Raw genomic sequence first — 13,967 nt, forward strand, 5'->3', positions numbered from 1 at the left:
TCTCGTGACGCGTTCGATTCCACAAAGTGGTCAGGTGCTAATGACAGAGGCCACTGACCACTCAGCAAAGAACTGAGCGTACGTTGCCGTTCTGTTCACTTTCTGTTCCTTTTCACCGGGGCGGCCCTGACTGTATGTAACGGGCAATTAGCCAAGAATTCATATTACTTCTGCTTAATCAGTGATAGGCTACTACGAGAGGGTTCATCGCTGGCTGTCAATAACCCAACAAGCTACCAGCACGCAGCCATTCGCAAAGTGTCCAGATACCCACTTTCATAAACCACTTCGTTCTCATTGACGACATTGCGCAGAGCTCAAGGTACCATAAGTTTTATGGATCAAGATAAAAGGCAAGGGCCACGCAGACGCGAGCACGTCCCTTTATGTTAATCTCAGTTCCCCCTGTTGCAAGAAAGTCGGTACAAATCGTGTTATACGCAAGTGAACAAGAGATACTTCTGTTAATTTAGGTAAAAGAAAACAACAGCCTGCATTTGAACCTAGGCTGGCTCGTTTTAAAGTAAGGATACGACACGTGCTTATTGGACCACCGTCACGCTCAGTTTTCGGACACGAGTACGCACGTGAACCCATTCAAACTGTTCTGCGAAGAAGAAATTTCAAAATAACAGCATGTAATCGTTTAAATGCTCGTTCAGATTTGCTTGGGGCCAATGCTGCTGTTTCCTGCAATACGATACTTAATCAGAACTGTTTCAGAGAAATAAAAAAAAAATCAAGCTGTATAAATGGATAGTACGTAAAAATAAACAACAACAACAACAAAAATCAACACTCCCCATCTCTCCTCAATACGGGACACTGCTGGACTGAAAACTGGTCTGGTCCCTCCTTCTGGGCAGTAAGCTCGAATCCGTCAAGTGGATGAGAGACTTCACTCATCACATTGGTTACATCACCAAGAATATCCCACCCACTCAACCAAGATCCAGACCACTGAGTGCAGAGACTGGCGCCAGTTAGTGACTTACCATGGACAACATGGACCCAAAAGCCATACAGCACACATATGTTAAGTATAAGCACTGAAGTCAAGCCTGTTCATATTCATTTATCAAGGTTATTAACATCTTAATCCAGGGCTGGTAACAGAACTAATAATCCACACATTCTGTAATCTCTCAGCCCCCTTTAACACAGACACCTGAAATAAAGATAATCATTCGGTTCAGAGCTAAAAAAAATAATTAAAAAAAATTAATGATAAATTGAGCATGTTTGAAACTGGCCTCAGGAAAATGTGTTCATCATAAAAAGCTTAGTAAGAGCAGGAGTGACAGCTATCAATGTCACCCATATTCTGCATCAAACGTCTTCAGAGTCTCCTGTGCGGCTTCGCAGCTGAAGTGCAACCCCTCTATTCAGTCAAGAGAGTAGATTAAACAGTGTGAACTGTAAGGGAAGCGCAACATGGTGGTGGCGCCCCCTTCAGGAGGCTAAAAGTGCTGTGTGACATGTATAAAACCGCACGTGCGAGTTCACAGTTTCCACAACCAGAGAGAGTTTACGGAGTTCTGACATAGAAAAACGTAAGGAGAATTATTAATACAAAACATATTAAAATACAGGTGTGGAGAGAGCAACAGATATTTTGATTCATTAAATGTATCAATAACTTTGTAGAGATTTTATTTTCTGAAGATTGCGCAAAACAGTAAGAGAAAGTGAAATGAAATCATAGGCTGTAAGAAGTCATTACAGGGTGAAGGCTGAGGAAAAGATCATACAGAAATGGCTTCCAGATCGTTTTTCCCTGAACAAGACTTCACCTGTCCCGTGTGCATGGACATCTTCACAGACCCCGTCTTACTAAAATGCAGCCACAGCTTCTGTAACACCTGTCTGCACAAGTGTTGGGAGGAGAACAAGGCAAGAGAATGTCCGATTTGCAGGGCGAAAACTACAGAGGACCCGACTTGTAACCGGGTTTTGAAGAACCTGTGTGAGACCTTTTTAAAACACAGGATTGAGAAACCAGCTTCTACATCCAAATCACTCTGCAGTCTCCACGGCGAGAGACTCAAGCTCTTCTGCCTGAACGACGAGGAGCTGCTCTGCCTCATCTGTCAAACTTCAGAGAAGCACGAAAACCATAAACTGCGACCCGTAAAGGAAGCGGTGTTGAAGAATAAGGTTTGGAAGTAAAGTTTTAATCTTAACATATAGCCCTAAATGTAATAGGTATCAACATAACTAGTATATCTAAATGAGCCACTGAGGGGCGAACGGGGTTAACTTGTTTAATTTGGCTCGCATAGAAAATCATCCTAGGCTGTTTCTTAATGTATGAAAAAGGGGAACCTATTATTCTGAACAAGAAAATGAACCTCTGCAAGACTGCGTATTTTGCTAGTAGGCAACTTTGTATATTGTGACAGACTTTTGTGACAATCTGTATTTCGTCAGTCTTCAAACAGAGTGGAAAATGCTGACCTACACCTCCCCGTAATCACTCCTACAGTTATCCGTCAACCAATCACCTAGGTCTTTTAGTAAGAATTCAGCACTGTAGGCCTATACGTAAAATGACTACTATAAACACTATGTACAAAGGTCTATCTGGGAAACGCAACAGACGTTAAAGTATCCACGAGCGAATTGCTGATAAAATAACGGCAAATCACATGATGACTCTCAAATGTCATAAATCAGTTCATGAAAATCAAAGCATCTCGCATTTATTAAAGGGGAAACCACAAAATGCATTTTTTATAGATTTAATAAAATCACATTAAATCAGTAATTAAGTAATTAATCAACACCTTTCGGTGTTTGAGTTTGAAACTTGAATATCCAATTGGCTTAATAACGTTTTGAGTTTAACCCATGCTGACAGTCTGAGATTTTCCAGGGCGATGAATACATATGTTAACAGTTATTGAAATGTTATGCCCCCTGTCTGCTATTCTGCAATTGATTATTGTCCGCGATCGCGGCCTACACTCCCCATCATCCCTATGACTTTTTTTGGAACTTCAAGCATGTGTTACTGTTGTTATAGTTTCACTTGTTATTTCAGTCGTTCCGTTCCCCACTGCGGCGCATGAGATCTGTTGACTAATTTTAAAAAAATGATCGTTAAAAAAACCCGGATTTATTCAGCTTTTTTCACTTTTTTTGTGCGACTTTGGCTCACTGCTCTGCAATGACATTGAATATTTACCGTGAGAAACATGCAGCTTTACTGATCAGGATGCTGAAGGATTTTACCTTTGAATTCATACGAATTTGCCTCATAGCAAGAAAGTCCTGGGCCGGAATCTCAGCCTGGGCCTTTCTGTGTGGAGTTTGCATGTTCTCCCTGTGACCAAGTACTCCGGTTTCCTCCCACAGTCCAAAGACATGCAGCTAGGCTAACTGGAGACTCTAAATTGGCCATTGGTATGAATATGTGAGTGTATGGTGTGTGTGCCCTGCAATCGATTGGCGACCTGTCCAAGGTGTATTCCTCCTGAATAAGCTTTTCTTTTTCTTTTTTTTTCTTTTTTTAAGAACTGGAGCTCATTTTCAAAGTGAGTAGCAACACATGAACATATGAAACATGTTTCATTCCAGGAGGAAATTGATGGCGCTCTGCGAGTTCTGCAGGAGAAGCTGGACACCTTAAATGAAGAGAAACAGAAGAGCAACCAAGAAGCAGATTTCATCAAGGTGCACTTCACAATGGAGAGCAGTACCATGCTAACACAGATTAGCATTTCACAACAGAGAGCATTACCACGCTAACATACTTCACAACGGATGGGATTACACTTATCAATGGGCCTTCATAAAAATTCTGCATTTTTGTATTCCTGAGCGTTACACTGATGTTCTCCACTTCTGTATGTTGGTCTGGATAAGACACTTGATAAGTAATTATAAAGTAATGATTGTGTTTTTGAGTCTGTGCATTCTCCTTAGCCTATCATACTGGCTTGTCTATTTTTCCAAAAGTCCTACATTTCTCTTTCAGAGCCAGGCTGAATGCACAGTGATACAAATACAAAAGGAGTTTGAGATACTTCACCAGTTTCTGAGAGACAACGAGGCGGCCAGGATTGCTGTGCTGAGGGAGGAAGAGGAGCAGAAGAGCCAGAGGATGAAGGAGAGGGTTGAAGATATGACAAAAGAGATTTCATCCCTGACAGAAGCGATCAGAGCCTTGGAGCAGGAGATGAGGGCTGATGATATCTCTTTCCTGCAGGTGAGCACCGATTACTGTGTGAAATACATGTGTGTTCATTTGGAATAGATGTGTGTCCATGTGAGATACATAGTTGTTCATTTGCGATGCACGTGTGTTAATGTGAGATACACATGTGTTAATGTGTAAGTCCAAGTGTGACCCAGTGTGGGAATCACTGTAAATACAGAATTAGCTCCAACAAAGCAGTTGGAATCTAACAACCAAAAACTTGGCAGCTGGTGTGATTAAATGATTTGAACTTACCAACATTTTAAGCAACCGACTGACCAGCTGATACTCTCTTTATTTTAGAAGTACAAGGTCACAAAGAGAAGGTATGTGAACTCCTGCCTGTCTCTTTTCTATTGTACTGACCCCAAACCCAGTGCAGTACTGACTCCTGTGTCACTGACTGTCTCTTTTCTGTTCTACTGAACCCAAACCCAGTGCAATACTGACTCCTGTGTTACTGGCTGTCTCTTTTCTATTGTACTGACCCCAAACCCAGTGCAGTACTGACTCCTGTGTCACTGACTGTCTCTTTTCTATTGTACTGAACCCAAACCCAGTGCAGTACTGACTCCTGTGTTACTGGCTGTCTCTTTTCTGTTCTACTGACCCCACACCCAGTGCAGTACTGACTCCTGTGTTACTGACTGTCTCTTTTCTATTCTACTGACCCCAAACCCAGTGCAGTACTGACTCCTGTGTTACTGACTGTCTCTTTTCTATTGTACTGAACCCAAACTCAGTGCAGTACTGACTCCTGAATGTTGTTACAGAGCCCAGTACAAAGTGTCTGATCCAGAGAAGGTGTCAGGAGAGCGTATCGATGTGGCCAAACACCTGGGAAACCTGAAGTACAGAGTGTGGGAGAGGATGCAGGGGATTGTTCAGTACAGTGAGTATTGGAAACATAGCCCAGTTCCCAGCACGCTGCAGCTCAGGCTGAATGCAGCTATGGTTGGTTCAGCTGCAAATGAGTAAGAAAGGAAGGTGCAGATGAGACGACAATATGATGGTTTACTAATAAACATAATGACCGGTTAAGTCAGTGAGAGCAAATATGAACACATTCAATACCTATAGCTGAACACAGGATGATAGTCTGGCTAAGACAAATAAACATGAACATGTTTACCAACATGGTACATAACCAAATGATTTTGTACGGCAATGACTATGGTACCAGGAGAACTATTGATTCTCCTTGAACTATTGATTCTTCCCTTAAATGCAATCCACAGTTCTCTTTGTTTGCCCTAATAAGGTCTGGACAGGAGTAAGCCTGTAACACCCTCGAGACCCCTCCTGCTCCTCCAGTAATAGAGAAACTGATAGTAATAAGCAGCTTTTTACTTCCATGCATGATCTTATGATTGCACGGTACCACATTTATTCCTATCCATATGTATCTAATCACCACCTCTTTCACATTCAGTTCCACATTCATGTACATTTCTTCAACAAAAATGGACTAATTTTCATGAAAGTCAGTATTTGACCTCGTCTTGCATGGCTTTATACAGGTATTTATTTTCTAGTGGCTATTTTAAAAATGTGGCCAAATGATGATCCAATGAATTTGCAGGGGATGTGGCTTATCACAAAAATGTTAGTAATTCCTAAAACATTTCACATAAACTTATGAAACTTGGCATGGGTATCAACAGTACAATCAAGTCTCTAGTTCTAAAGGCATAGCCTAATCCAACCACATGATCATGCTATAGAGATCCAAATATGAAGAAATATTCAGAAATTCACTCCTGTGTCAGGCAGGTCCTAAAGTTGATGGAACTTTAGTCTCACTTGGAATATATACATGTAAAGTTGGTGCCCACCATCATGGAGTCTCTGTGTTTGCCAGCTGTTACTGATGCTGCTTGACCCCCAGGAGTCACTGCTTGCAACTATATTATTCAAATTTGTTTAGTTCTAAAATATCGAACATTTTACATATCAGACAGACTTGTATTTTAAGAATTTAATTGCACAAAAAACCTGCCTGCCTGGCAATCGAAAACATACACAAAAACTGAAATTATATCAAAAACAGAAAGTGAACTACCCCTTTAAACTGGGCGAAAAGAAGCCCCCCCCAATACTGAAGATCAGTACATGGCAAAGTGAGTCTGAATATCTCCTTAGAAAACACACATAACTTTGACTTAGGCAAAAATGCGTAAGCAAGTCTGTCAAGTTTAAACAGGGCCGTTATTGCATTGCTCTCGTTTTTTTTATAGATACTAACTCTGAGGTATTTAATTCAGCATCAGTTTCTCTTTAATATAGCCCACTTTGAGCAGGACATTGCTAACCTCATCTCTCCTACACCCTCTCTCTTTAGCACCTGTCATTCTAGACCCAAACTCCAAAGGAGACAATCTCATTGTGTCTGAGGATCTGACCAGCCTGAGATGCAGTGGGGAGCCAGAGCTGAGTTCGGATGATGATGATGATGATGATGATGATGATGATGACAGTGACAGTGATGACGATGACAGTGATGATGATGATGACGGTGATGATTATATGCTCAAATTGTGTGTGTTGGGATCAGAAGGCATTTTCTCAGGGAAACACTGCTGGGATGTAGACGTTGGGGATAATCCTATGTGGGCTCTTGGTGCGGCTGAGAATTCATTTAATGAAGGGGAGCCTGATTTGGGGGAAAGGTGGGTTATAGGCTATGGTGATGGGGAATATAGTGTATTAAGCAATGCAGGGAAGACTACAGATATTAAGCTGAATGTTAGGAGGGGAGTGAAGAGGGTCAGAGTGCAGCTGGACTGGGACAGGGGGAGGTTGTCCTTCTCTGACCCCACTAATAATGCGTCTCTGCACACTTTCAAACACAAATTCACTAAGAGGCTCTTTCCCCTGTTTCTTGTTGCCTCCGATTCTGTTCCTCTGAGAATCTGCCCAGTGAAGGTCTCTGTCACAGTGGGATAGCGGTGCTCTGATCAGGACACTGATAGTTTAAATTAACTACCATATTCAAAAACAACGCAAATCAGGAAATGTACAGATGTGTGTGCCTGTACATGGGAATATGTTGCGCTAAACTTTGTCATAATGTTAAGAAATGCATTCTTAATTCTAATATAACATAAATTTCAAATATAAATATTGAAATAATTCAAATATAGTGTTAAAAAAATTAAATTATATTTTGACATCAACTGAGCGAAAGAATCAGGATTAGATAGTTTATTTTATAAGTTTGCTCTTGAAATCTATATCATTTTACCCATCGCAGTGAGTCAACCACAGCTCATGCTGGCCCTTTGATTGAAAGACTCCTCTCTAATTACTAATTAGTCCCAATCCACCTTCTAATTACTCTGTTCTGAGTTATGCATAACTATGAGCGTCCCTGACGTAAGGGCCCATCCACACACTGGAACAGAGCCTTAACAGATACCAGACAATGGGGCCCATCCACACACTGGAACAGAGCCTTAACAGATACCAGACCATGGGGCCCATCCACACACTGGAACAGAGCCTTAACAGATACCAGACCATGGGGCCCATCCAAACACTGGAACAGAGCCTTAACAGATACCAAACCATGGGGCCCATCCACACACTGGAACAGAGCCTTAACAGATACCAGACCATGGGGCCCATCCAAACACTGGAATAGAGCCTTAACAGATACCAGACCATGGGGCCCATCCACACACTGGAACAGAGCCTTAACAGATACCAGACCATGGAGCCCATCCACACACTGAAACAGAGCCTTAACAGATACCAGACCATGGGGCCCATCCACACACTGGAACAGAGCCTTAACAGATACCAGACCATGGAGCCCATCCACACACTGAAACAGAGCCTTAACAGATACCAGACCATGGGGCCCATCCACACACTGGAACAGAGCCTTAACAAATACCAGACCATGGGGCCCATCCACGCACTGGAACAGAGCCTTAACAGATACCAGACCATGGGGCCCACCCACACACTGGAACAGAGCCTTAACAGATGCCAGACCATGGGGCCCATCCACACACTGGAACAGAGCCTTAACAGATACCAGACCATGGGGCCCATCCACACACTGGAACAGAGCCTTAACAGATACCAGACCATGGGGCCCATCCACACACTGGAACAGAGCCTTAACAGATACCATACCATGGGGCCCATCCACACACTGGAACAGAGCCTTAACAGATACCAGACCATGGGGCCCATCCACACACTGGAACAGGGACTTAACAGATACCAGACCATGGGGCCCATCCACACACTGGAACAGAGCCTTAACAGATACCAGACCATGGGGCCCATCCAAACACTGGAATAGAGCCTTAACAGATACCAGACCATGGGGCCCATCCACACACTGGAACAGAGCCTTAACAGATACCAGACCATGGAGCCCATCCACACACTGAAACAGAGCCTTAACAGATACCAGACCATGGGGCTCATCCACACACTGGAACAGAGCCTTAACAGATACCAGACCATGGAGCCCATCCACACACTGAAACAGAGCCTTAACAGATACCAGACCATGGGGCCCATCCACACACTGGAACAGAGCCTTAACAAATACCAGACCATGGGGCCCATCCACACACTGGAACAGAGCCTTAACAGATACCAGACCATGGGGCCCACCCACACACTGGAACAGAGCCTTAACAGATGCCAGACCATGGGGCCCATCCACACACTGGAACAGAGCCTTAACAGATACCAGACCATGGGGCCCATCCACACACTGGAACAGAGCCTTAACAGATACCAGACGATGGGGCCCATCCACACACTGGAACAGAGCCTTAACAGATACCAGACCATGGGGCCCATCCACACACTGGAACAGAGCCTTAACAGATACCAGACCATGGGGCCCACCCACACACTGGAACAGAGCCTTAACAGATGCCAGACCATGGGGCCCATCCACACACTGGAACAGAGCCTTAACAGATACCAGACCATGGGGCCCATCCACACACTGGAACAGAGCCTTAACAGATACCAGACGATGGGGCCCATCCACACACTGGAACAGAGCCTTAACAGATACCAGACCATGGGGCCCATCTACACACTGGAACAGAGCCTTAACAGATACCAGACCATGGGGCCCATCCACACACTGGAACAGAGCCTTAACAGATACCAGACCATGGAGCCCATCCACACACTGGAACAGAGCCTTAACAGATACTAGACCATGGGGCTCATCCACACACTGGAACAGAGCCTTAACAGATACCAGACCATGGGGCCCATCCACACACTGGAACAGAGCCTTAACAGATACCAGACCATGGGGCCCATCCACACACTGGAACAGAGCCTTAACAGATACCAGACCATGGGGCTCATCCACACACTGGAACAGAGCCTTAACAGATACCAGACCATGGGGCCCATCCACACACTGGAACAGAGCCTTAACAGATACCAGACCAAGGGGCCCATCCACACACTGGAACAGAGCCTTAACAGATACCAGACCATCTGGCCCATCCACACACTGGAACAGAGCCTTAACAGATACCAGACCATGGGGCCCATCCACACACTGGAACAGAGCCTTAACAGATACCAGACCATGGAGCCCATCCACACACTGGAACAGAGCCTTAACAGATACCAGACCATGGGGCCCATCCACACACTGGAACAGAGCCTTAACAGATACCAGACCATGGAGCCCATCCAAACACTGGAATAGAGCCTTAACAGATACCAGACCATGGGGCCCATCCACACACTGGAACAGAGCCTTAACAGATACCAGACCGTGGGGCCCATCCACACACTGGAACAGAGCCTCAACAGATACCAGACCATGGGGCCCATCCACACACTGGAACAGAGCCTTAACAGATACCAGACCATGGGGCCCATCCACACACTGGAACAGAGCCTTAACAGATACCAGACCATGGGGCCCACCCACACACTGGAACAGAGCCTTAACATGAGGAGAGTCCCAACAGCTCTAGTTTGTGTCATTCATTGCTCTTTAAAAACCATTCTTAGAAGCAAACAGTTACCAAATCCTGATACCACTGGGATGTTTGCACTTGCAGAAAGTATTCTTTGACTGATTTTTGGGTGAATTGAAGGAATAAAAATGTATTTTGTCTGCTTTAAATAAAACAAAATGAAAGAAAAAGAGTCTCTTTTGTAAATTAGCAGAAGTTGCATTGTATGTGTGTGGCCATTTGTGGTGTGTGTGTGTCCTCGCGTGTGTGTGTGTGTGTGTGTGCGTGTCTTTATTTTTTGATGGCACATTTCAAAGGCTTTCGAAATGTGAGTCCAAAGAGAGGACATCGTGAATAAGGTTGAATATGGTATCTGGGGCTATTATGATGCCTGTTGCTACTATTAACAGTAGTATTCATGTAACATTTGATGTAAAGTCATATGCAATGTAGTTTTTGTGATATGTCATCTGTCTTTTATGCTTTTGAGATGAGGCCGAAGGCTATTTTCTAGCCTTGGTTGGACAATAAAGTTGTATTCTATTCTATTCATAAAAACCCTGACCCATAATTACAAGGAAGTGGTACATTGTTGTTTTGTTCTGTACACTTCAGGTTAAAATTAAAATAAATAAAAATTAATTTGTCTGTAGTGTCTGTCTTGGGCCTGTTTTGTTGAACTAATGGCTGAAGAGCCTGGATTTTAGTCTAACAGGCTACAGGTTCAAACACCGACACACTACCATTCAACAAGGTTTGTTTGTATCATCTGACTGGCAGTGACTCTGTGCGACCACCAGAGGGCACTCTGTATCCTTATTCGTATTGTCTGAGCAGCAGTGACTCTGTCCGACCACCAGAGGGCACTCTGTGTCCTTATTCGTATTGTCTGAGCAGCAGTGACTCTGTGCGACCACCAGAGGGCACTCTGTGTCTATCTTCCTCTGCTGTTTTGTTCCTTCCTCCCACTCTTCCTGATTTGGACCCAAGAGAATTAATCATTGTGATGGAGTATAACTGTGTCATGGCTTTTCAGGATTTTTCTTTCTTTCTTTTTTGTTGTTTTCCATTTGCTGTACTGTTCTTAAAAGTAATTACATACACACATACACACACACACACACACACACACTCACGCACGCACACTCACTATCTCCAGCTGTTGTTTTAGGTCCTTCCCCTTCGGTTATAGTGGGGCTGGAGCCTGACCCTGAGTCTGTGCTGGCGTATCTGCTGTGCTCCTGCTGGGTTGGATTGAGTGGGAGACTGTGCAGGCAGGAGGGAGAAGAGAGGAGGGTGGAGAGGATGCCACAGTGGAGGAGCAGGAGGAGGTGGAGCAGGAGGAGGAAGAGGTGGAACAGGAGCAGGAGGAGGTGGAGCAGGAGGAAGAGGAGGGGACAGCATGCTGTGTCTGGGGTATTCCCAGGACAGGAGAGCGCTGAGGCTCAGGTGCTCCAGTTAGCACAGAGCACACAACCAGCTGTACAGGGCCAGTTAGCACAGAGCACACATCCAGCTGTACAGGGCTGTGACGATGTGTGGACATGCTGACCATGATCACACTGCCCGGCAGATTGTGAAGAGTCGCAGCTCCAGCTGAGGAAGGAGTGCTGTTTGACTTTGTAAATAAATGAAAATCAAGTTCAGCATTTTTTTCATTGCCTCTTCCCCCCCCCGGCTGTGCCCTTTCATCCCTCTTTCTTCTCCTTTCTCCTCTCTCCTGTCCTCTCCTTTCTTCTCTCTTTCCTCTCTCGTCCACCCCCATCATGTCTCTGACAAAAAAAAGAAGGTAGGAGCTTTCATGTCACAAAGAATCTAGGACTCTGTCTCCCTGACAACGGTCACCAAGCAACGTTCATCCACAGCCTCCCCCCACCGCCCAATCCCCATACACACCCACATATACATACAAACATGCATTTGTACACTTCTCATCCTCCCTGTGTTCATGTAGTGAGGAGTCCAGGATAATTTACACTCTTCCGATAGAAGAATTTACTATGAAAAATGCATTAAATGCACCTAGACAGTACTGTAGTGAGTGTAAAGAACAGCTGGAATTGCCCAGCGTAACATAAAGAGAAATGTAGATTAACTGCTTGGCTTCAAGACCACAGTATAAAATAAAATAAAAACAGCTGTGTTTGAGCACTGCAGCATGAATGGCTAAATATCTGCACAGTGGGATTGTAAACAGGGTAAAACAGGGCGGTGCAGCACTAACAGTAGCACAGCTCTGTAAAACAGGGCGGTGCAGCACTGTGACAGTAGTACAGCTCTGTAAAACAGGGCGGTGCAGCACTAACAGTAGTACAGCTCTGTAAAACAGGGCAGTGCAGCACTAACAGTAGTACAGCACTGTAAAACAGGGCGGTGCAGCAATAACAGTAGTACAGCTCTGTAAAACAGGGCATTGCAGCACTAACAGTAGTACAGCACTGTAAAACAGGGCGGTGCAGCACTGTGACAGTAGTACAGCTCTGTAAAACAGGGCGGTGCAGCACTAACAGTAGTACAGCTCTGTAAAACAGGGCGGTGCAGCAATAACAGTAGTACAGCACTGTAAAACAGGGCGGTGCAGCACTGTAACAGTACAGCTCTGTAAAACAGGGCGGTGCAGCACTGTGACAGTAGTACAGCTCTGTAAAACAGGGCGGTGCAGCACTAACAGTAGTACAGCTCTGTAAAACAGGGCGGTGCAGCAATAACAGTAGTACAGCTCTGTAAAACAGGGCAGTGCAGCACTAACAGTAGTACAGCTCTGTAAAACAGGGCAGTGCAGCACTGTAACAGTAGTACAGCTCTGTAAAACAGGGCGGTACAGCTCTGTAAAACAGGGCGGTGCAGCACTGTAACAGTAGTACAGCTCCATAAAACAGGGCGGTGCAGCACTGTAACAGTAGTACAGCTCTGTAAAACAGGGCAGTGCAGCACTAACAGTAGTGCAGCTCTGTAAAACAGGGCGGTGCAGCACTAACAGTAGTACAGCTCTGTAAAACAGGGCGGTGCAGCTCTGTAACAGTAGTGCAGCTCTGTAAAACAGGGCGGTGCAGCTCTGTAAAACAGGGCGGTGCAGCTCTGTAAAACAGGGCGGTGCAGCACTGTTCCACGGAGAAGAGCACATCCAAAAGGGCACAGCCACAGTGAAGCAGACTGTACCTGGCCCGTACAGCGCCATGGTGATATAACTACAGTAACTATAGTAACCACTTGCATAAGAGCTCTTCAGGAGCACTATGGTCTGAAGGAGGCACCCGAACGCACATCGCCACCGCCATCTCCCTCGCTACGCTCTCCTCCAGCTCACGAGCCTCAGGGTTTCTGCCAAAACTGCTTTCCACAGGGCTTCTGCTTTTCTGTGCCTCGTCCAATCAAACGTTCCCCTGTGCACTCTGTATATTAATGACCGATAAAATAATGTGTGTCCAGCATTATCACTTTCTTTGTTTTACTGCATGTGTGGGAATACTGGCTTTTTCAATTTATCCAATGTGTATGTCACGCACTAGCACACGCATGCACTGTCACACACGAGCACGCACGCACAATCAAACACATGCACTCACTTTCACACACAAGTGAGCGCATGCACACACACACTCATAAAGCACATGTGTATATGCTCTCATGCACGAGCACAGGTGCACGCACAAGCGCACACGTGCACAATCGAACGCACAGCACTTTCACACACAGGCGCACACGTGCACAACCGAACGCACAGCACTTTCACACACAGGCGCACACGTGCACAACCGAACGCACAGCACTTTCACACACAGGCGCACACGTGCACAATCGAA

At 45.0% G+C, this 13,967-nt stretch overlaps 2 protein-coding genes across 2 annotated transcripts in view; both read left to right on the forward strand.

Moving 5' to 3' along the window:
* The window catches only part of LOC118225953 (tripartite motif-containing protein 16-like), a 972,804-nt gene that overhangs the window by 149,281 nt on the left and 809,556 nt on the right, over positions 1 to 13,967 (forward strand). The gene's annotated exons all lie outside the window — the stretch shown is intronic.
* Positions 1,592 to 7,165, forward strand: LOC118225991 (tripartite motif-containing protein 35-like). The gene is made up of 6 exons (XM_035415191.1): positions 1,592 to 2,157; positions 3,580 to 3,675; positions 3,980 to 4,210; positions 4,505 to 4,527; positions 4,975 to 5,093; positions 6,543 to 7,165. Exons 1-6 carry the CDS (start codon positions 1,756 to 1,758, stop codon positions 7,145 to 7,147), a joined length of 1,476 nt encoding a protein of 491 aa, XP_035271082.1. The 5' UTR covers positions 1,592 to 1,755; the 3' UTR covers positions 7,148 to 7,165.

The sequence above is a fragment of the Anguilla anguilla genome, chromosome 4, assembly GCF_013347855.1.
Source record: "Anguilla anguilla isolate fAngAng1 chromosome 4, fAngAng1.pri, whole genome shotgun sequence".
NCBI classification, from domain to species: Eukaryota; Metazoa; Chordata; class Actinopteri; order Anguilliformes; family Anguillidae; genus Anguilla; species Anguilla anguilla.